The sequence below is a fragment of the Callorhinus ursinus genome, unplaced genomic scaffold (genome assembly GCF_003265705.2).
Source record: "Callorhinus ursinus isolate GAN/ISIS: 27379988/994484 unplaced genomic scaffold, GSC_fseal_2.0 scaffold21, whole genome shotgun sequence".
Lineage (NCBI taxonomy): Eukaryota > Metazoa > Chordata > Mammalia > Carnivora > Otariidae > Callorhinus > Callorhinus ursinus.
Window position 1 is genome coordinate 28,798,039 of NW_027397083.1, and position 25,053 is coordinate 28,823,091.

Below are 25,053 nucleotides of genomic sequence, written 5' to 3' on the forward strand. Positions count from 1 at the left end.
ACATAATCTAGCAAATAAAGTTAAAATTTTAGTAACTTCTCAATTTTTCAGTGTTATTGACTTTTTTTTTTTTTTTAAGTAGGCTCCATGCCCTGCATGGAGCCCAATGTGGGGCTTGAATTCACAACCCTGAGAGGTCAAGACCTGTGCTGAGATCAAGAGTCCGGGGCTTCACCGACTGAGTGACCCAGGCACCGCAGTGTTACTAACTTTTGTGACAGTATAATTGCTTTAGTTTTAGAATCTCCCGGGCCACTTTTCCTCTTTAGTGACATGCCCTGCACCCTTTAAGTACGTGGCATAGTCTGAGGCACATTTCCTTAGAGAATGTTATGTAGACTTCTCTTAGGTGGTATTAGAACAGTAAGGGAATATATGCCTTAATATTATACTAAGAAGATACTCTGTTTCATATATAGTGAAAATGATGTGAACATTTTTTTCAGGAAAGATAAAATAGGTCTTTTTTCTTTTAGGTGTCAAAAGGCAAGTCACGTATTTGACTAGTAGTGATATTTGGGTATTCAAGCCCCAAGCAAGAGAGCTTTTGCCCTGTTTTGACAAACTTTTATAGCAGTTTTGCAATTAAATCAGTTCTGGTGTATATCCCTATGTAGCCATTAATCACATTCTCACAGGACATTAAAGTTAGAAAAAACAGCTTATAATTTTGAGTAGAAAACAAAAGTTGTTTTCATTCATAATAAATATTCCAGGTGACAACAGTGTAGCCTTTTGTACATTTGTGGGATGATTTCATTCACTTTTGTTTACACTGAGTCAGGGACCCTGAATCTGGGCCTCATTTCACCCTGCTGTAGTTAATACTGATTAATTCTTAGTTTCGATGCCGAGACCTATGGATCATAATTTCTTTCTGTTTCTACTCTACTCATTTAAGTCTGCCTCTTTGCTAATTCCCATCCAGTCAGCCTACATTTATCAGAGGCATACCCTGTGGGGAGATACAGAGATACAGAGATGAATAAGAGGTGATTCCTGCCTTCAAGTTGTTAATAATCATAGGTGTTTTCTTTTGCCAAATTCTTTCTCGTCTTAAAATGATCTTCTCCCCTTCCCTCTATAATTTTCTGTACCATTCTAGACTCTAATGTAGATTGTAGACAGCTGTTCCTGGGGGCCTTTCTCTAACTTGGATATGCTTTATGTGGATTTTTCATTTCTTCTCTGTACTTATTATTGTATATGTTTTTGTTTAATATCTCACTTTTATATGTGTTAATCATAAGGTCCTCATACATACCTGTTGAAGTTGGTAGGTGGTGGAGCTATGTCTCCTTTGCAGATGAAAAGCTTAAGGCTCAGAGAGAGCAAACAATCTATTAGCAGTTATTCCCCATTTCCTCCCAATCCCCCATAACCCTAGGCACCCACTAATCTACTTTCTGCTTCATGGATTTGCCTATTCTGGATATTTCATATACAAATCATACCATATGTGGCCTTTTGTGTCTGGTTTCTTTCACTTAGCATAACGTTTTCAAGGTTCATCCATGTTGTAGTATGTATCTGTTCTTTATTCTTTTTATGGCCGAATATTCCATTTTATGGATATACACATTGTATTTATCCATTCATCAGCTGATGGACATTTGGCTTGTTTTCTTTTGTTGGCTTTTATGAATAATGCTGCTTTGAACAATAGTGCACACGTTTTTTGTATGGACATATGTTTCCCCTTTTCTTGGTTATATACCTCAGAGTGGAATTCTGGGGTCATACAGTAGCTCGGTGCTTAGTATTTCTGGATGAATGAGGAGGCAATTCACTCACCTGGACGGCAAACCCTTGAATGCTGTCTGTTCTTCCTTTGAAACCAGGATGAAGTACCAGGAGGGTTGGGAGGGAAATTCAAGGTGTCTCAAGTGAATGAGGTATTCAAGAATGAGACTTGGATCTTGAGCAATGGTGACGTGGGTGCTCCTGCCCTATTTCTTAAGCCTTCAGGAAGTATTTGGAGGCCGTTTGATTCAGTGATGAAAGGCCCAGGTCCAGAGTTTGAGCTCTGGCTTTACTCCTTAACTTGCTACCTAACTCAGCAAGGTATTTTCATTCTTAGTCTTTGAAGAACTGCCAAACTTTTCCAAAGCAGCTGCACCATTTTCTCACTAACAGTGCAGCTTATGTTTACAGGGGTTCTGATTCTCCACATCCTCTCCCGTACTTGTTAATTGTCTTTTTTATTATGGCCTGTCTTTTTTTTTTACCTACTTCATCAGGTCCTTATTGACAGGATTAAATCACATACTGTTCACGCTTATAAAACTCAGAGCCCAGGGCCTAGCGCAGAGTGTTCTGTTAAAGGTTAATTGTAATTGTTCTGCTGCTTAAAGCTTTATTCTTATTCCATTCTCATTTTTCTCTTTTCAGTACAAGTTCAGAGATCTCACTGTGGAAGAACTAAAGAATGTAAATATGTTTTTCCCACATTTCAGATATTCTATGGACACCTATGGTAAGAATCATAACCCCTCAAAGAGTTTAAATAACTTGCTCAAGTACACAGCAAGTTAGGGATGGAGTTAGGTTTGTACATATGTCTATCTTGCCCTCCGTTCGCATACGGCCTGTTCTTTTAAGTGTCTTTCTTCATCGTGTATAGACTTAAAACATCATCATACCAGTTAGTTCTTATTCTCATTTCTTCCATTTAGAGAAAGCGAGCCATGGTGGGCCCTTAAACTCTCAAGCTATAGGATTAATACTGTTAATGTCCATTTTATTATTGAAGACATGTCATAATCACTTCTATTTTGGATTTTTGAATAATTTGATTAGACAATGTATATTTATACCTACAGCTTCTCTACCACATTTCTAAGTTATTCTGTGTCCCTGAGTAATAACCCCTGTTCCACTGCTCTTTTCCATTTTAGTTTTTGCCATGGAATGATCCCTTTACCCACTGTTACCTTTCACTTATATAGTTCAAGGTAAACATTTATGCTTATGTACCCTTTTGGCCTTGAATTTTCTGTCAGCCTGGTTTCCTCTTTTCCCTTTCTAATAGGTCGTCAAATTTATTTAGAATTTTTCCTCCCACTGCCTAAGTAGGATAGTTACTGAGGTACTAAGAGGACTACCTTCCGAGGCAGTTGGGTAGTTTGAAACCAGATATTCAGTTTAGAGATGAGGGCATTAATTCTCCACCATTGTATCTCAGTCATTGATGGGTAAGTCGAAGTTTCAGGGACATGAAAGTGTAAAAAAGGTTGAGAATAATCAAGTTAGAGAAACTGAAGAAGATAATTAGTGATCTTCCAAAAAGGTCACTTTAAAAAATAAAGCTAACGTTTCTTTTCTGATTATAAAGTTATAGTCTGGTATCTGAAAGTGATTATAACTGATTTGTTGCACGTGACAATTATTTGATAATATCCCCCACATTTTATAATCCTAAACTTCTTAGATGTGTTTTCACATTATCGCATTTGACCCTTATGACAGCTTTATGATGCAGCCTTACTATCTTTATTTTATAGACGATGAAACTGAAGGTCAAAGAGATTGAAGTAGCCAAAAATTGCATGTGTCTGAGTGAGAAAAGTAGGCCTAGAACCTGGGATTTCTGTACCAAAGCCCTGTGTGCTTTCAGCTGTCCTCTTGGCTTTCTAAGAAAATATCTAGTAATTCCCCCTTGTCAACATATTTATAGATTCCTAGATGATGAACTTTAGAAATTACGTGTGCTTCTGTATGTATGTATGTGCATGCACAAACTTTAATACTGTTTTTTCTACTTTTAAGTGCACATTTTGGGGCTCTTTTCTTCTTCCAGTGTTCAAAGATAGTTCCCAGAAAGACCTGCTGAATTTGACTGGCACTATTCCTGTGATGTATCAGGGTAAGTGTGGCAGTTGAGAAAATGTGGATATTTTGTAAAAGAGCCATTAAACAAGAACTTATATTTGTTTAGTTCCATAACGTTCTCAAAGTATTTTCACATGTATATGATCGATACAGAACCTTATTGGATATAGCAGAATGCTGTCCTGTCTAGTCTGTGGCCTAGATTAATATCAATAAATTCAATTCAGTTCAATAAATACTGAGTGTCAGTTCTGTGCCCACTACTCTGCTACGGGATAGTATACAGAGGAGGGTAAGACAGATGTCGGGGAGGAAGACCTTCCTGTGCCCTTAGCTGGACTTAGAATCAAATTGACATGAGACAGATGCAGAGGAGAAATTCAGACTAAATCGGCATACGTATGGGGGATGCACACAGACATGAGATTCCAAAGACAGTGAGGTAACATGAAGCTTATATGAGCTAAGGAGAGGGGAGGGGCCTGTGGACACAAAAGGGAGAAACACCATTAGCAAGAAGGAAAAGGAGATGCTTGGAAAAATAAAGGTTGCCCTATTATGCAGGTAAGTTTTTTAGGTAAAGGGGAGTTTCTCTTAAAAGCTCTCTTCCTGGTAGAGGCTCTTCGTTCCAGTGTAAATACAGGCATTTGAGAGGGAGGCAGAGAGCTTTTCCTCCATCTGCTGGATTCGATTACTTTTAGCTCAAGATAATCTTTATGCCAAAGTGGCCCATCTTGGGCAACCTGCCCTGGGCCCCTACACAGACATAGGCCTGCTCTTAGGGAGAGTTCTTGTTGCTTTCCATAGCAAAATGCAAGGATCACACCTTTTTCTCCATTACATCAATGTTTTGTTCCTCTCCCTTTCTGCCTGTATGATGTCCCCATTCTGTGGGTGAAACTGAGTCTTAGCCTCGTCAGGTGATTTACCTAAGACCACACAGCGGTATCAGGCTATAACTTGAAACTCCAGTAGGAAATTTGGGGCCATGAGAGCTCAAAGAAAGCAACATATTTTCAGGTGGCCTGACGGGTTAAAATAATTAAGTGTTTGCCCCAAAAAACAAACAAAAAATCACTAGCTCCCCTATACTTAACTCTTCCTATTTGTTCAGACCTACTTCTATCAGTGTTCAACAGGACTAATCTTTCAGATAGGTATCGTAGGTGATTGCTTATATAGTATGATGTAAAGAACACCAGTGAAGCATTGGTTCTAATAGACTTCTCTGAAAGGGTGCCTGAAATTCCACAACTAAAAATTTATTCCTCTTTTAAAATGCAAATAATCCCAGGAGGGTATTTTCCAGAATCACTAATACACCGTGCTGTGTTTATAGAAAATGCTCGATAAATATTTATTGAATGATTGAGTTTGTTTATTTGATTACTGACTAATAAATGAATTTGCTGGGCATACGAGAGAGGAGGTGCCCTGAAAAAAAGGCTGAGGAGGATCTGAAAACAAATGGGGAGAGAACAGTGGAGTTTGCTCCTTTACAAAAGATTCAGCAGTGTACTGTGGGAATACACTGCTCAAAAGACACCAAGAAGCTAAATTTTGGGGGACTTTTTTCAAAATATGTGCTTCATTACAGTAGTCCCTAGACTGTTAAAAACCCTTCTTAATTTCTTCCCTTCCATGATGACTCGTTGGCTGGGGTGCCCTCATGTTTTATTCTGCTTCTGTTCATGTCCCACCATGACACTTCCTTTAGCACAGGAAATGCATAGGAATTTGGTTTTTATACATAGGAATGTGGTTGGAGATGAAAGTAGATAGCAGTGAGTTCTGCAGAAATTGCAGAACTGATTTTTATTTTCCTCCTTGCTCCTCTCCTGCCAAGCTCTCAGACTCTTTTCTGGCTGCCTAGGGAACCTTACTCAGGCCTGTTCCCCATTGCTTGTGTTCTGCATTTATTATGATTAGATGTTAGAGAGAGAGAGAGAATTATTGCCCACCCCAATGACTGGTTGATTGATTCGTTCCCAACTCTTACCCACCCCAATGATGTCAAGGGTAGTTACATATTAACAGAGAAGCTCATGAATTTAAATGAATCACTGCTTAGTAGCATTTCCGTTTCAAGGACAGTGTGGGGAAGTAAGAGGAGGGCATAAAACTTATTTTATTTTATTTTGAACTTATTTTAATATCATTGGTATGATGTCCCTCGTCGGCATTCTGCATCTCCAAGAGCCAACGAGTTATTTCATTGCTTCTTAAACTGGGTCTTCCAAGGTAGTAACAGTACCTGCAGTACCTTTATTTTTGCAGTACACTCTTTTTTTTCTTTGCTTTTGAGTAGAATTATATCAATTCAGTGTGATCCACACTATTTATTTCCTGCTGATCAGAAGGTCAGAATGTATTATCTTTCTCATCTGTAAAATGGTACAATAGAGCCTCACTCTAGAACTATGAGGATTAAATGAATTACTATAAATAAGCTCTTGGCATAATGCCTGGCACATAATAGAAGCTTAATAAATGTTGACCGTGATTATTTGTCTGCCTTTTATATATATACATATATATGTATATATATATTTCTTTCAGTTCCTAGTTTTATTAGTATAATAATATATACTCATGCTAAAAAAAGTAAACAACTGAGAAACGAGGAAGTTAAGCTTGTAACTAACTTCCCACCCAGTCCTATTTCCCTGATGAATCTTCCATTGATATTTCCTTATGTATACCTGCAGACATTTTCTAGATTATTTCTTATTATCTCTCCAAGATGGTGTCAAGGTTGTGATGACACTTTTTCTTCATCCATTCATTCTTTAGGGATGTGTATTCATCTTAATAAGATGATACCCATCTGAACTTTATTTACAGCTAACTTAAATTATATTTTTATGATATAATTACTTCAGATCTGAGGACTCTTCCAGGAGTTCTGACTCTTCGGTAATGAATTACTGAAAGCTAAATGGGCAGGGTAGGAGGCAGGGCATTTGCTGACAGAAAAGAATGGGAAAGAAGGAGGGAAGAAGAGAACAGAACACCAGTAGTGAATCTTACCAGTTAGACACGGGAATCAGGCTCACCAGTTGCTTTGCCAAGCATGGGCTATTAAAATGCAGGGACGCTGCTGGGGAGGGGCATTGAGGGAGGCAGCAGATCCTTGATCAATTAGAAAGATACCATCAATAGACATTTCTTTCCTTTAATGTGTAGTGATTAACACAGAAAGTGGCACCATCAGGATCTGGCCTACTACAACTATATTATGAAACAGAAAAATTTGCATGGCCTAGAACAGTGGCTTTCAAATGTTTTGATTGTGACACACAATAAGAAATACTTTTATATACATAGCTAGCGTACACATGCGTGTGTGCACACACACATTATATGCATATATATATGAAACACCATACTACCTGTCATATATTTTATTTTATTTTCAATTCCATTTTAAGATATTGTTTGCAGCCCACTATCTTAATTTTGTGACCTAATTATCGTGACCACAATTTGAAAAACACTACTCTAGAGAGTATATAATATTCGACAGAGTACTTCTGGAGTAATTTGATGGTGTGTCTCAGTACCTGTCAGTCGCTTTGTGGTGCTATGATCACATGACTTTATAATCATAGAATTATCTATGGATTAATTGCTATGCCTATACCGAAATTGTAAATACTTAGACACTATGGTGACGAATGTTAACTAGACTTATTGTAGTAATCATTTTGCAGTATATACAGATATCAAGTCATTGCATTATACAGTGAAACTAAAATGTTATATGTCAATTGTATCTCAATTTAAAAAATTGTTTTAAGACTTAGACAAAAGGAGAAGAGGAGTGTGGTTCTGAGAACTACTGATATAAAATAACAGACCCACAAGTATTAGGATGTTTCTATAATGTACTGATTTTCAGTCCTACCTGCACATTAGAATTACATGGGAAGATTTTAAAAAATGTTATCCACAGCCCATCCTCTTGAATCAGAAACTTTGGGTGAGTGGCCTGGATACTGGTATATTTCCAAGTTTCTTAAGGGCTTCTAATGTGAGACAGGGCTGAGTATCCTTGTATCTTTAAAGGGGGAAGCAAGATGAGAAAAGTAGCTGTCAGTGGAAGGAAGATTTCCTTAGTAAGAAAAGGAATGCAGTGCAAAATAAAACTTTTTATTTAGACCTGGCCTACTTCCAAAATGGGTTTGAAGTAAATTGCAAAAATTGCCAATCCTTCATGGTACTTACCATGTCATGTACCATTCTAAGAATTTTACATACCTTAACTAATTTCATCCTCACAACAACCCTATGGGGTAGGAAGTATTATTTCCATTTTATAGAGGAAGGAATTGAGGCACAGGGAAGCTAAGGAACCTGCCTAAAATCATATAGCTAGTCATGGGTGAAACTAGGTTTTGAACCTAGGCATTCTTGCTCCTGAACAGCTGTATTCATAAATACAGTGAAAGACATGCAGTAAGACTATGAAAGCAGGAATGACTATCAGGAAATACAATTGAACAGCTAAGGTAATTGATCAGATTTCTAGTTTAAGTTTAGTTTTTACACTTTTATTAGGTTTAGCTTTGGGCTTCCTGGCCTCCAGGGCCGTCAGAGATTTTTGCTCTTGGTAGGCATGATATATGTAGGTGGTTAACACTGGAAGAGCGTGCGCTCAAGTTCCTGTTTCTCAGTATACCGAAATTTAAGAACCCCTGGACAAGGTCACTGTTAGGGTCATTTTCAGCTCCAATTTCTATGTATCTAACCCAGCTCATTTGCACTTAATGAGCAACTTTAGGGTCAGTATCAAATGTATTGAGTTCATCTTTGTTGATTGATTCATTTTTCATTTGTTTATTCATTCACTCTTATTTATATAAGAAACCTTTATTGTCAGCCAGTATGTTAGGCACTATACTTGGTGCAGGTGATATAGAAATGAATAATACATAATCCTCTGGAAGTTTACAATGTGAAAGGAAACATAGACCTGTAGGCAAATTACTTCAATGCAGAATAAGTATAAAAATAGAAGTATCCACTGCCTTTCAAGAAAGGTGCAATAGCTCTGCTTGGGTGGAGCAAAGAAAGTTACATAGAGAAGATGTTGTATCCCAAATTCCTGGCACAGTAGGTCCTGTAAATATTTATTGAGTTGAATTGGATGAGCTGGTCATTGTCTTAAATTTCTTCAAGTGTTATGCTGGTGCTTTAACGGGAACATGAAAATGGAGAAGTAGGCCTTGATTTATATGAATCCTTTATATATACACTTGACTAGACTACATGTCTTAAAATACCACCTAGCTGTACCATAAATATAATGTGTATGCTTCATCATTGTTTGAAAATGTGTTTATTTTGTCTCACATAGGTAATACATATAACATACCAATTTGTTTGTGGATTTTGGATTCCCACCCTTTTGCTCCCCCCATTTGCTTCTTAAAGCCAACTGCAAATATGGGAATCTCAGTTGGAAAACATGTGGATGCTCAAGGCAGAATATACTTGCCCTATCTTCAAAACTGGAGCCATGTAAGATCAATTTGGATTTTCTTTTAAAAGTTTTTATTTTTCTGAGTATTTATCCTAATGGTACAAATAAGTTACTGAATTTTCTTTCAATGGTATTCCTCATATGGACTTTAAAAGTAGTTTGAAATTGAGCTCCCTGGAATCACCCAAGTTCCAGAACCCCAGTGACAGACAGCAGCCTGCATGAAGTGCTCTCTCCAGGTCTGGAGCCAACTACTATTTGCTCCCTCTCTTCTGATAGTTGTTCAGTACTTGATAAAGCACATGAAAAGTTACTAGCAAGATATTGGACATTATCTCCTAGTCCCTCCTTCTTAAAAATTTGTTTGTAATATATGTATTTATTTGTAGTTTTGCCTGTTTTTGACCTTTATGTAAATTGAATCATACTGTATATAATCTTCTGTTACAAATTTTGTTTTAACTCAGCATTAAGTTTTAAAAATTCATTCACCATGATTTACGTAACCAGTTTATTTGCCTTACAAGTTCTCACATGCAATTTTATTTTCTGTATTTTTCATCTACCATTATATTGAGCACTTCTCATTTTAAACAGTATTTTCAAAATACATGGTCTTTAATTGGTTGCCTGATGATCTCGCATAAAAATATTGGCATAATGTATTTACAAATTGATCTGTTGTTAGAAATTTAATGATGAGCATCCTTTAAGATAAATATATATAAACATAAATGTGTATATATTATAAATCCTTAGTAATTTCCTAATGATAAATCTCTCGGAATGGAATTGTTGGATCAAAGTTTATAAATATTTTGAAGGCTATTCTTATGTTTTGCCAAATTGGCTTCCAAAAAGTAGACAAAATGTATGTCTACCATCACTTGAAATCAGTGTAGAATCCCTGTTCTGTAGTACCCTTGTTCTAACAGAAGGTACTGTCATTAAAGCAAAACAAACCTTTGCTTCTCTCTGTATATTTACTTAGAAGGATGTAGAGTATGTTCTCCTTTTTGTAAAAATTAAGATTTTTATGAAAGGGTAATTAGAATATATTTCTCTGTACCCAGGAGGTTGTAGGACAGGAGGACCAGGAAGCCCTAAATGAGACCAGGGATATGTCAAGTCAAGTGAAGTTGGAGTAAAGAAAGGATGGTGTTAGGATTACAGCTTTTTATTTTATATACATCCTGCAAAAAGGTGTGCAATTATGGACATGTTTTATATACTTTATACTTTTCCATATTTTTCCATATGTATAAAACCTTTAAGAAGAAGAAAAAAAGATACACAAAAAGAAGGGATGCACACCAGGGTAGCAGAGGTTAGGTGGAGGAACACTGACCTTTTACTTTATGAATTTGTACGTCATTTGCATTATTTGGTGATTTTAATAACTAAGATTGCCAGTTAAATGTGCTAAATAGGGCATAATAAAAATTTGTCATTTGGAGGGACAAAAGTGATACCTTAATGTTTAGTTTTTTGACTATTTGAGAAATTGAAATCTTTTTCATGTCAGTCGATTATGTATGCTCCTTCTTTTATGAATTGTCTATCTCCTTCATCCATTTTTACCCCCTTTTTTTTTTAAAGCTATCCTCAAACAGTATTTTGACATCTGTGCCCTGTTGTGGGAATTCATATTTCCTGTTTCCTCTTTCTGGTTTTCATTGGCATCTCTTTTCATAGTTTTGTTTGTATAGTAAGTACTCAGAGATAGTCCTATAGTCTAGTTGAGGTTATGCTTTATTTTAGTTCAAACAGTATTGATTTCATTTTACTATTTTGAGTCTCTTTATTATAAGCTAAAACAATTTTGTTAAACTAGAACTAGTATTAAGAAGACAATACATTATTTACATTGCCCTATTGAAAAGTACCACAGTAACTTTAAGTTGCTCATGCAGTTGGAATTATAATTATGTAGTAGAATTACGTAGAATTTTGGAGCTGGAAGAAATCTAGAGGCTGTCTAGGCCAAGGATTGCAGACATTTTCCCCAAGAGATTCAATGTGCTGTGTTAGACCTACAGAATTTTGTTGAACAGCAAAGTGGTTTTGTTTTGTCCTTAATATGAATTTGAATGCCGATATGTACATTCATTCCAATTTGCCACAATAACCATCTCCCTAAATTTTCTTATACTTGACAACTTCACACATTATTATCTGCTTGGTCTTTGAAAGTGTTTGAGTTTTTGATCCTAATAGCTTCATCCTCTTAATTTATAAATAGTGAAACTCAGACTCTGAGAAATTAAGCACTTTTTAAAATAAGCAAACTACTGAATATTTTTAGTAATAATAATAAATATTTTACACTCACAGCATATAGGTTGCATGCATTTGTTTCTCCTAACAGCCACTTGGGATTTATTATTCATATTATACTGCTAATAACACTGAAGCTCAGAGAGGTTAAGTGGATTTCACTACAGTTGCTTAATAAATTAAAAAAAACAGTACTGGATTAGGTAATATTTTATCAGTGTTACTTTTCTGATTTGATAATGCTTATATAGGAGAATGTTTTTTTGTTTTTTGAGGGTTTGGGGGGGTTTTTGTTGCAGATTTTATTTTGAGAGAGAGAACGCGTGCACACGTGAAGCAGGAGGAGGGGCAGAGGCAGAGGGAGAGAGAGAATCTCAAGCAGACTCCACCCCAAGTGTGGAGCCCAGCACAGGGCTTGATCCCAGGACCCTGAGATCACGAACTGAGCAGAAACCAAGAGTCAAACGCTCAACTGGCTGAGCCACCCAGGCACCCCTGTTTTGTTTTTTCTTTTAGGAAATATACACTTAAGTATTTAGGGGTTCAAGGTATTAGAGCTGCAATTTATTCTCAGTTGGTTCAGAAAAATATAGAGAGGGAAGGAGACAGAAAATATATGTGCTAAAATGTTAACATTTAAAACTTTTTTGTACTTATTTTTGCAACTTTTCTATAAGTCTGCAATTATTTCACAATAAAAAAAAAAAAAAGAGAGATAGACAGTTCCTGAACATAGGTACTTTGCCAAAAGCACATTCATGTTACTTTCCCATCTTTTGGAGATGTGGATTACCATTTCTCTAATTTTCAGTTCAAAAAAATAAGTAATTTTTCAGTTAAAAGTATTATGTAATTTGGGGGTGCCTGGGTGGCTCAGTCGCTAAGCGCCTGCCTTTGGCTCAGGTCATGATCCTGGGGTCCTGGGATCGAGCCCTCCCATCGGGCTCCCTGCTCCGCGGGAAGCCTGCTTCTCCCTCTCCCACTCCCCCTGCTTGTGTTCCTGCTCTCGCTGTCTCTCTCTCTGTCAAATAAATAAATAAAATCTTTAAAAAAAAAAAAGCATTATGTAATTTGTATGGTAGTTTTCAAAAAATAAGAGCATAATGCAAAACTTTTGGTTAACTTTGTAACAATATATAGGTTAACAAGGCAGTATTCTTTAGGAAAATTTTTGCATAACTTTTCCCTTTGTATTCTGCAGCCTAAATCTGTCATTGTTGGACTAATTAAAGAAATGATTGCCAAGTTTCAAGAGGAACTTCCCCTGTATTCTCTACCATCATCTGATGAGGCACGGCAGGTAGACTTGCTGGCCTATATTGCAAAAATCACTGAAGGTTTGTATTTTTGTTGATCAGAGAGTTATGAATTTACAGTTTCTCACTAATATCCTTTACCCTCTGCTACTGGATTTCTATAAATCAATATATTCTGTACATATCTGTGTTGAATCAAAAATCCTATACGTTTATCATAGGGTGTTAGTGTTACCATACAGTTCCAATAATTGTAGTTTCTTAAAATGGAAAAGATTACTCTTACACTGACAGATAAAATAATTTTGTGTTTTGTTCAAAATCACTTGATATGATGATCCCAAACCTTTTTCATTATATGTTTATGTGGCTTTTTGCCTCATTCAATAAATATATTGGATCAGAGAATTTATGAGTCTCATGTTTCTCATTGAGGATAAAGCAAAATATCCATGCTTATAAAATTCGGTAAGGTGTTAAACATTTTTGCATTATAGAACAGAGCGGTAAGAATCAGAATGTTTTTCAGAATTATGGAAATTCTGTTTTTTAGTATTATATAATCTGTTTTAATTGTTTAGAAAGATACTTTCTTTTTAAAGGGGTAGTCTCTATTTAGTAGAATATTTACTGAGATTCCTGCCTGTCTTGCTTGTCACTTGTTCAAATATTTTTGAGTGCTTCTTCTGGACTAGCACCATGTTTTCTGTCCAAGTTATTGAAGGTTGGTGTATTTTTTTAAGATGCTTTAAAAGATTTTTGATATTATTTCAAAATTCTCATGACAATCCACTCTTATTTCTAGGTGTCTCAGACATAAATTCAAAGAACTGGGTAAATCACGAGCATAAAACAGTCAATAAAATTACTGTGGTTGGAGGTGGAGAACTAGGTATTGCCTGTACATTAGCAATCTCAGCAAAGGTATGTAAGCATAGTGGTTATAAATCCATCTATCATGTTGCTACACTTTTAGGCAGTTTATGTTTAACATACAAGAAATAATGGCTTCATTTTGTCATGTGGAAAAACCTCATTTTGCCTTAAAATATATTTAGTAAGTTGGCCAAAAAAAAAAAACGCTGAAAGCTCTCATCAGGGATATTGCTTCTTAATTAGTACTTAGTCATGGAATAAGCTTTAAAAAAGAGATTTGAACAATGGGCTCATCATCCTGTTCCAAGGGAAACCTGAACGTGACATTCATCTTAGTCACAATTCCTTTGTGTTTTCTGAGTCATGCCGCTTTAATTAAGCTCTTATTTAATATAATACTTAATTTTAGCTCTTTCTAAAATTAACTTTTTTTTCTTAAAGGTTGCCTTTTCTTGTGTAATTACTCCACTTTCTCTTAGGATCATAGTTTCTAAATTGATATTTTACACTAGTTTGAAATTTGTTTATTTTTCCATCAGTCCTTTTTACTAGATCTTCTGTATATAAATTATTTTCAGAAAGGCTTAAATTCCCTTCCAGAGAGGTTCAAAAGACCTTCCAAGGTCCCAGTATCACTGGTAACAGCATGTCTGTGTCTTTTCAGGGATGTAGCCCAGAGTGGAATAGCTGTCCCTCTCTATTTATTTGGTAGCTGGCATTTTGTTTTTTTCTTTTCTATTAAAATTTGATTGATTGACCAGGCTCCTGGGTGGCTCAGTTGGTTAAGCATCTGCCTTTGGCTCAGGTCATGATCCCAGGGTCCTAGGATCTAGTGCCGCATCGGGCTCCTTGCTCATCGGAGAGCCTGCTTTTCCCTCTGCTTCTGACCCTGCTTGTGCTCTCTCTCTCTCTCGCTCTGTCTCTCAAATAAATAAATAAAATCTTAAAAAAATTTTTGTCACCTAAATTCTTCCCTTTTTATTTCAGACTCACATATGTCTTAGGGATAGGTTGTACTTTAGTAAATAATTAAATTGTATCCAGGGAGGTAGAAATTTTTAAAAGCTGGCTGCACAGAACAACATATGCTAACTTTTGACTTCATTTCCTCCACCCTCCATCTGAATACACGAGTCCCTCTTAATTGGAGTTTGAATTGTTTTCAGTTCCTTTGTTACTAAACAGAATGATTCCATAAACATTGCTTTACAAGTTGCTTATTTTCTCCTCTGAATTTTCTTTTAGGTGTACATAATCTCAAAAACAGTACTAGTGTGGGGGCGCCTGGGTGGCTCAGTCAGTTGAGTGTCTGCCTTCAGCTTGGGTCATGATCCCAGGGTCCTGGGATCGAGTCCCATGTTGGACTCCCTGCTCAGGGTGGAGCCTGCTTCTCCCTCCCTCTCTGCCTGCTGCTCCCCCTGCTTGTGCTCTCTCTCTCTCTCTCTCTAATAAATAAAATCTTAAAAAAAAAAAAAAACCCCAATACTGGTGAATCAGAGGGTATGAATGGTCTTTATGGTACTTATTACATATTGCTAGATTGTGCTTCAGAAAGGCAGAATTAATTTATGGTGCTAATAACAGTATGCACATCAATCTGATTTTTGACATCCCTAACAGTACTGAGTTTTATCAATTTTGTTTGGTTTTGGTTAAGTACAAGAAGGCCCCTTAAAGTCATGTTTCTTTAACAGTTGGAAGAGTCTCACTGTTAGTATTCTTTTGTCTGTAAACTGTCTAAATGGAAATTTTTTTCCATTTTTCTTTGTAAGCATTAGTATTTTGATCCAAGATACAATATATCAAATGTTATGATACAGTAGTAGCCATAATGGTGTCAGTAGAAGTGGTGGTGGCGGCAGCAGCAGTAACTAACGTGTGCTGAATGCTTAGGTGCCCCGCACTTAGCTAAATGACTTGACTAATTTTTACTAAGTTTTACCTAACCCTTGTATGTTAGGTACTATCATTACTGCCATTTTACAAATGAAGAAATCAAGGCAGAGGGAGGTTATGCAACTTGCCCAAAGTCACACTGTTAATAAATGGAGGCAGGATTTGAAGTGAGGCAGTCTATTTACAGAGCCTGTATTCTAAATCTTTACTACTCAGTGTGTGGCTTTCAGACCAGCAGCACCGGCCATATCTGAGATCTTATTAGAAATGTATTATCTAAGGCCCCACCCCAGACCTATGGAAGCAAATCTGCATTTTAACACAACCCCTGGTGTTCCGTGTGCTGTCCTGATCTATTAAATGGTGATCCCTTCAAGCTTGGGAAGTTCTGCTCTAAACCACTATGTTATACTGCCTCATTATTGCTGTTGTCCTTACGGATGGACATTTAGGTCATTTCTAGTCTTTTGAATCTCCTTATACGCATTGTATCTCATTACACATGAACTAATAAACTTATAGGATAATTTCTGTAAGTGAGGTAAGTGGATTAAAGGAATTACTGTGTTTTTAAATTTTGATAGAACTTGTCAAATTATCCCCCATATCAATTGTACCAGTTTATGCTCATACCCACAGTGTGTGAGAATGCGGGTTTTCCCGCACTACGGTTGTTTAACTTTGAATCTTCGTGTCTCTCATAAATAAAAAGGTAACTCATAGTTGTCTTTGCATTTCTCTTTGAGTGTCGTTGACAATAATAAAATTAATAGGTACAATTTAGAGAGGTCTTCTCTCTGCCAGCTTTGGGTCACATACTAATCCTCATAACCCCATGAAGTAGAGCCAAATTCAGTGACTTGCCCAGCATCACAGAGTGTAGCTGGGTTGTTTTCTTTTGTACTTTCTGCCTGATGGTCTGGTAGATCCCTGGGTACTCTTGCCTTTGCACGCTAATATGGGAAAGATCCTCACACTGCTTACCACTTTAGAAAAAGACCTTCTGGGGCGCCTGGGTGGCTCAGTTGGTTAAGTGACTGCCTTTGGCTCAGGTCGTGATTCCAGGGGTCCTGGGATCAAGCCCCACTTCGGGCTCCATGTTCCCCAGGAAGCCTGCTTCTCCCTCCCACTCCCCCTGCTTGTGTTCTCTCTCTCTCTCTCTCTCTCTCAATTAAATAAAATCTTTAAAAAGAAAAAAGAAAAAGACCTTCCACAAAGGTAACTTGACTCAGAGGAGTTTCTATGCCGTCATTAGCCCATGGGACCCAGGGAGCCATCTACAGGCGTGTGGAGTGTTTTCCATGAGATCTCTGGGGAGGGTTCTACATGATAATAGGATTTTATTTTAGATTTATGACTATTATCCTTTTTAAATTTTATTTTTTTTAAAGATTTATTTGAGAGAGAAAGAGCACAAGCAGGGGAAGGCGGAGGGGCAGAGGGAGAGGGAGAAGTAGGCTCCCTCCCAGGACCCTGGGATCATGACCTGGGCCGAAGGCAGACGCTTAACCAACTGAGCCACCCAGGCGCCCCTGTTATCCTTTTTTTTTTTAAAGAGAAACTTGGCATTGGTGTTGACTTTCATGCTAGAAATGAAGCACTAAAATAGAGCAAAAATCACTCTAAGTACTTTCAGAATGGAAATTATGACATCAAAATGAAAACATAAACTTCAGAACAACAGCAAATATATTGAGTACACCAACTCATCCTTATTATTCATTGTCCCATCAAAGGAAATCTGCAGTCTGTGACTTCTGAGTTAAGTCCTGCTAGATCCCAATTTTTAGTCAAGCCTAAAGGATCACATGACTCAAGTTCACAGTAATTTCTTGATTGCATGTCCTTTTATTGCTATTGTATTACTTTTCCTTCATAAGACAGCACATGAGGCCTGTGCATTCTACTTTAGCTTCACTTCTAAATGAATTTAAATTGAGTAACTGGCTGTGTTTGCATAATGCTGTATATTCTTTTTCTTACTTTACTGTATAGGGCATTGCAGACAGACTGGTCCTCTTGGACCTCTCAGAAGAAACAAAAGGAGGGGTGATGGACCTTGACATCTTTAGCCTGCCTAATGTGGAGATCAGCAAAGGTATGGTTATTCTGCTTAAAAGATGTTTGCCTCATTTGTTCTTGTATTTGAGTCCTAGAATTTTTTTTAATGCACTTTTTTTTTTTAGAACAGTTTTAAGTTCACAAGCAACATTGAGCAGGTTTCCTGTATATATCCCTTATCCCTGCACACGGACAGCCTCCCCCATTATCAGTATTCCTCACCAGAGTGGCACAGTTGATGAACCTACCTTGACACATCACTATTATCCAAAATCCATAGTTTACATTACGGTTCACTCTTGCTGTTGTACATTCTGTGGGTGTGGACAAATCTATAATGACGCCATTATGGTATCTTTCACTATCATTATAGTATCTTTCACTACCATTACAGTATCTTTCACTACCCCAAAAATCCTCTGTGCTCTGCCTTGAGTCATGGAATTTTAATGGTAAAAAGCACATTAAAGATCACCTAGTCCAAGTTCCTCATTTTACATATTCGGAAACTAAGATTCAAATAAATAAAGTGACTTACCCAAAGTCATACGAGATTGTAATTGATTACATTAACAAGAGTCAAATGAGCAGAGAACATTCTGATTGGTCAGAAGGATTTATTCTGTCTTTGACTTATACTATAGTATAAATTTGTTTTCTTTGATTGCTTCCATTCTCATAATATATTGGTTAAGAGCACTGGTTTTAGAGTTAGATAGGGGGTTGCATCCCAGCTCTGCCACATTATAGCTCTGGCATTTGTCAGGTTATTTAACCTCTCACAGTTTAATCACCTATAAAATGGGGATAATACCTACCTCTTGGAATATGGCAGAGTGTTAAGATTTTTACAAAAAATGTTTATCGCTTTCACTAAAAATATATTGTTAAAATAAGTTTTAATAAGGCCAAAAGGATTTCTTATCATAAAATTTTAAATGTTAGGAAAGTAGTTTTTAATTTCATCTTTTTAATTTAAAAATTTGCAGATATTCTATAATGTACATAATGTATCAGTACAGACATATATTTAGGTAAATGTCATATTTGGGGATGGGGGCTTAAAAATACTTTATTACTAGAGATGCATGATCAAAAAAAATTAGCTATAGGTTTTAATAGCTATTTTGAAAAAGTCCAAGTGGAGCCAAAGCATAACTCCAGGATGGTCAGCTGTAGTCATCAATGCCTGTCATGATGGAGCATTACTCAAATTTCCAAAACTATTGACCTTAATTTCCCAAAATTACTGCACTTCTCCATATTATGGAATATATTTATGAGATGTTCGTTAACATCATATTTAAAATTCTTCATGTAATAGTAATTAAATTCAGTGTTATCAGGAACATATATTAGGTTATAGCTAAAGTCAGGTCATAATATGTTATAGTTGTTTGACTTTCCTTACTTAGGTACCCTGTATTCCTTGACCATATGTTCCCCCCAAAAATCAAAATGGGGTCACAAACATTTTAAATGTACTAAGAACAACAGTGGGTGAGAAAAATTGAAATTATACCTGTAGGTTGTAAAAATTGGGTGTAATAGTTAAAGTAAGACTCTGGATCCCTGTAGGATATAATGAGTTCATTTTCCTTGCCTGGAAAGAGTACAGTATTTGCTTTAATGATCCTTTTGTAGGCCTCATATAGAGGATCCTTTGGGGAACCAGATATTCTCTTGTGCCTGTTGTTTCCAAGTACTGAAATTCTTTAGGGACCTTTTAACTCTTCCAAATCACTTTAGGAGACTTCAGTATATGGACCCTAGAGGTTGTGAGGCCTTTTAGGACCTGAAGAAATTGTTTCCTCCTATGTAACTCATTAACCATCAATAACTATTGTTTCATATAATTGAAAGAATAGAATCCTTGGAGTCGATGTATGTGTGTGGTGCTTGCCACCAAGTAGGGAATGTTGAATGAGTCCACACCATCTTGGGGCAACTTTCATGTTCCCCTTGTCAATTTGGTTATATGTTCCTGATAACACTGAATTTAATTACTATTACATGAAGAATTTTAAATATAATGTTAACGAACATCTCATAAATGTATTCCATAATATGGAGAAGTACATTAGTAACTTTGGGAAATTAAGGTCAATAGTTTTGGAAATTTGAGTAATGCTTCATCATGACAGGCATTGATGACTACAACCAACCATCCTAGAGTTATGCTTTGGCTCTGCTTGGACTTTTTCAAAATAGCTATTAAAACATTTGGCGGGGGGAATGCCTGGGTGACTCAGTTAAGTGTCTGCCTTCAGCTCAAGTCATGATCCCAGGGTCCTGGGATGGAGCCCCACATTGGGCTCCCTGCTCAGTGTTGAAAAACTGTTTTCACTTCTTTTAGGTGTATACTCAGAAGTGGAACTATGGCAATTCTGTGTTTAAGTTACTGGTGAATTAATAGTGTGCTTTTGAAGATCTTTATTAACAGCACAAATGGATCTAAATAGCTCTACTTTTTTGAACAGCTTCATAATATTTTGTCATATGATGTCTGTCTCCTGTTGGGAGACATTTAGGTTGTTTTTGGTTTTTTCTGCTTACAAATAATAGTGGAGAGAACATTGTTATACAAAAATTTTCATGTACTTCTCTAGCAAGATAAAGTAGAATTACTGGGTCAAAAGATACATGTTTTCAAAATTTATATTGTTAAATTGTTCCCAAAGAAGTTACACCAATTTATACTCTCATCAACAGTACATAAGTTTTCCTATCTGTTTTCTCTTGATTACTTTTATTCTTTTTTTAAAATTACTTTTGTTCTATATTAAACATAGCTAATGGGATCATCATCCTATGACATTTTGATCATGGTTATTAATGTTTATTATGTTATCATGTTTACTATTATGTTTATCTTTTATCCCTAAATAACAATAATAGCACTTGACATTTTTCTAAGGAATCAGTAATATATGCTAGGTACTTTACATATATTCACTCACTGTTACTTTTCTTTATTTTATAGATGGCTCAGAGAGATTGTAGCTTAGGACATGCAGTTAGGTAGAGGCTAAACTAGGATTTCAAACATAAGTTTGTTACCAGTTTCACATGATTCACTCCAGAAATAGTCTCTGCATATACAAGCATAAAGGTTTGTGTGTGTGGGTATATGCATGTGTGTGCATGGAGAAAAAAGTGTTCAATAGTTGTAAATTTAAAAATAGCATGTTGTTGACCTATGGAGCAAAGCAAAATTTGCTCAGTAGCCAGTGGTTCTTGAAACATGGCTTGTGGATTAATCACTTATATTAGAATCACCTTAAAATTACAGATGCCTGGGGTTCATCCTATACCTATGAATCCTGAATTTCTAGGAGTGGAGCCTGGGAATCTACATTTTAGATAAGTAGCTCAGGTAATTCTTATACCCATTAAAGTCAGTATTCTAAAAATTGTAAATAGTGACATAATTGCAGATTGTGGAATCAGCACAGAGGAGTATGACCACCATTTTATAAAAATGAACTAGAACAGTAGAAAATATCAGAGTAACATTAAGGGTATTTTCTGTAATGTTTTTGGTTTTGTTTATAAACACATATGTATATATTGTGTCTTTGGTTGCAATAGAAAATGTACTTCATGGCATGCCCATCTCATGGCATGGGTCGTGATCAAAACTTTGAAATTCACTGTATTGAAGCTGAAAATCATTGATTTAAACTCTTTTTTTAAAAACCTCTTTTCCCCCTCTATATTTGCCCCAGGTAAATACTCCTTCATTAGCCACAACATGCCCTTCATACTTGAAACTCAAGTCACCTTCTCTCTAGGAAATCTTCCAGAGTAACCCTTTTGCCAAATCACTCATTACTCTTCATGATTTTAGTATCGGTATGTGAAATTTATGTTGTATCATTTTTTTCTCTTACTGGGACATTTTATCAATAGATATACCTTTTATTCTTAAGACGATCCTCTCTAAAGATAGAAATATGGCATAACATACTTAGTTCATGGCCTTAGTTTGCCACATATGGTAAATCTTAGAAAGTCTCAGTGTTGTTTATACAGTTCCAAAACCCAGATCACTGTGGGCAGTAACCATTAAAGGCACTCACTTGAACTGAACAGTGATTCCCTACCTTATCTTTTGATATGGGTGTTCATGTTTAACATTTTTTAAAAAGTCTACCTCTATTCACCAGACAAAAATATCTCTTCTAGTCATTGACTGAAATAATGCCTGAAGCTACTGGGACATCATTCTTTGATGGTGCCCTCCCTTCCCCCACAACATAGGAAGATTTTTAATAGCTATCATCTTTTTTTTTAAGATTTTATTTATTCATTTGACAGAGAGAGATAGCAAGAGAGGGAACACAAGTAGGGGGAGTGGGAGAGGGAGAAGCAGGCTTCCCGCTGAGCAGAGAGCCCAATGTGGGACTCTATCCCAGGACCCTGGGATCATGACCTGAGCCGAACGCAGCCACTTAACCGACTGAGCCACCCAGGCACCCCAATAGCTATCATTGTAACACAATTTCTAAATTAAGGGTCATCATCATTTCTAGAATTTTGCATCACAGTGAAGAATAATTTGAAAAGAACATATTTTTTTGTAATTTTTAATAGTTAGGATGGCTTAGCACTATACCAGAGAAATGAAAATACTTGTACTGTCTCCAGTATATTCAGACTGATAATACTAGCTAGAATACTTCAATGAGGTCTCCACAGCATTGGGACATTATTATTTGATTGCCTAATTTTCCAATCGTTTTGAGTAAAATAATTTAGCAATGATTTAAGATGAATGTGTATTTCCTTTATCACAAAATCATCCTCATAATCTGAGAACAGTAATATATCAGAGCATGAATTATTATTTGCTGGGTCTTTTGACATGCTTGATCTTGGATTGATGTCCCCTAGTCTAACTATAAGTAGCCACTGGTCTAGGGCCTATCGTTTGGGAACCAGTGAGTTGGCAGGAAGAACGTAGTTTTTCTGGGCTACCTGTGCAGCTGGGATAGGGGTATGAGGTTTGTATCCTGGGAGTCCAGATGGTGATTGGCCCCTGACCCAGGAGGAAACTTACTACTATGCTAGTAAGTAAGTGGTAAAGTTAGGATTTGGAGCAGGCAATCTCATTCTGAAGCCCTCCATTCTAACCCTTGAGCCCTACTGTATTATATCTAAGGCAAGGCTTATATCTCTAAGCCCTACTGTATTATATCTAATGTCATTCACTTTGTGTTCTTAGGGCCTGGTATAATTGCCTGTAACATAATGGGAACCTTAGTAGAGGCTTATTGAATTAATTATTATTGAATGAACTTTTATTCGGATCATATCTTTACATAATCATGCTTAAAGTCCTTCCTAATTCTCTTTATAACTGTAAAATCTTTTCCCCCATATTAAATCACCAACTCTTTTTTAACTCTATTTTTTATTCAGGTATAATTAACATCCAGTGTCATATTAATTTTAGTTGTACAGTATAGTGGTTCAACAATTCTGTACATTGCTCAGTGCTCATCAGTATAAGCTTACTCTTAGCCCCTTTCACCTATTTCACCCATGGCAACCCTCTGTTCTCTATAGTTAAGAGTCTGGTTTTTTTGTCTCTCTTCCCTTTTTTTTTTTTTTGTTCGTTTGTTTTGTTTCTTAAATTCCATATATGAGTGAGATCATATGGTATTTGTCTTTCTCTTACTTCACTTTGCATTATACTCTCTTGGGAAATCTTATGGAGTAGGAAGCCTTTCTTGTACTTTGGAAATCATATCAGACAGCTACTATTCTGTTTACTCATGAGGCAACCTTGAGGGCGAGGGCACTTGTAGCATTCCAAGTAGAGAAAGGGGGGTAAGAAATGAAATGATCCTGGCAAGATAGGTTGGGATCAAATTGTAAGGTCATGAATTGTTCACTGATATTTGGTGATATGGACAAGTCACCTAATCTCTCTAAATATCATTTTCCTCATCTTTTTTTTTAAGATTTTATTTATTTATTTATTTGACAGGGAGAGAGAGCGAGAGAGGGAACACAAGCAGGGGGAGTGGGAGAGGGAGAAGCAGGCTTCCCGCGGAGCAGGGAGCCCGATGCGGGGCTCGATCCCAGGACTCTGGGATCATGACCTGAGCCAAAGGCAGACACTTAACCGACTGAGCCACGTAGGCGCCCCATTTTCCTCGTCTTCATGAGGGTTTTGGACTCCATTTCTAAATATAATGTAGTTCTTAAGAGTACTCTGCAGCCAGGCTTGAATTCTGGCTCCATGCTTACTAGCTCTATGACTGAGCAAGTTACTTAACTTACCCATGCCTCAGATTCTTCATCTGTAAAATGAGGGATGACATGACCCCATAGTGTGCTGTAGATTAGATTAAATGAGTAACTATATGGAAAGCTCTTAGAGTAGTACTTGGCATATAGAAGTGGTCTGGAAGTGTTAACTATATACCTTCCAATTCTTCAGGTTTTGACTCATTACCAGGTATCCAATCTGAACACTAGAACACAGGAATTTAAGAGGACTCATGAAAAACCGTAATTAAAATCCAGGACCTGCTATCCCCACAGCTGTGTCAAAATACGAGCTAAACTTGGAAAGGACACATTGCACAGGTGTTTCCTTCTGAAACTTGTTTAGAGATGGCCTTAGAGGCTTCATTAAGAATATAAAGCCCGGAATCTACTCATTGTCTCCTTGGGATGCTAATATTACTTGATAAATGTTGACTGGACTACTGCCATCTACTGTGTTGTTTTTCTGTTGTCTGTGCTGCTGATAAAGTCTGGCCACTGTTTTGACATGCACTTAACTATAAAACACATTGTGTACTAGAGAGTAATGGCGTTGTAAAACAGCATATGTGTGCTTCAGGATCAGGAGAGTAAACTTCAGAGAATAGCATTTCCTAAGTCATAACAGTTGCTTACCTGTAGGTCCCATGGAAAGAAGAACCTAAAACCAAGAGTACTGGGCTTCAATATAAGGAAAAGCCTGTAAAAAAATGAGCCAAGACATTTTATCTTGATTTAAAGATTTTCCAATCATTTTATTTTTCCTCTTTGGAGAAGAATCCTTAGTAAGTAAAAGAGATACAAGCAGAGCTACTCTGCTGGGAGAGGTCAAAGTAAAGAGCGTGGAGCTGTGCCTACCAGCTTTCTTTCCACTTATTCCCAGTCCTTCCATCTGGCCCCTAAGTCACTTTCCAGGAACTCTAGGACTCCTAAACTCACAGTTTAAAAATCAGTGATGCAACTGATTATAGGTTCATCTTTCCTATAGCCTGTTACCTGTTTTTCCTAGGAAGGTTGTGCATTAGAGAAAAAGCGAAGTCCTTGTTTATGGGTTCTGGGTCCTGTACTTTATTTTCTTTATCTTTATTGCTC

At 36.7% G+C, this 25,053-nt stretch overlaps 1 protein-coding gene across 4 annotated transcripts in view; it reads left to right on the forward strand.

The window, feature by feature from the left end:
* The window catches only part of UEVLD (UEV and lactate/malate dehyrogenase domains), a 40,060-nt gene that overhangs the window by 2,930 nt on the left and 12,077 nt on the right, over positions 1–25,053 (forward strand). For 3 of the 4 annotated variants that reach the window (XR_012381867.1, XR_003209654.2, XM_025878380.2), the window contains exons 2-7: positions 2,392–2,476; positions 3,800–3,865; positions 9,191–9,354; positions 12,795–12,930; positions 13,655–13,773; positions 17,617–17,719. Coding sequence is in view for 2 of the 4 variants with exons in the window: in XM_025878380.2 (XP_025734165.1) it covers positions 2,392–2,476; positions 3,800–3,865; positions 9,191–9,354; positions 12,795–12,930; positions 13,655–13,773; positions 17,617–17,719 (673 nt within the window). In the remaining 2 variants the exon portion in view is untranslated. Of the gene's footprint in view, positions 1–2,391; positions 2,477–2,897; positions 2,955–3,799; positions 3,866–9,190; positions 9,355–12,794; positions 12,931–13,654; positions 13,774–17,616; positions 17,720–25,053 lie in introns of all 4 variants that reach the window. The other variant, XM_025878381.2, reaches the window with a different exon arrangement.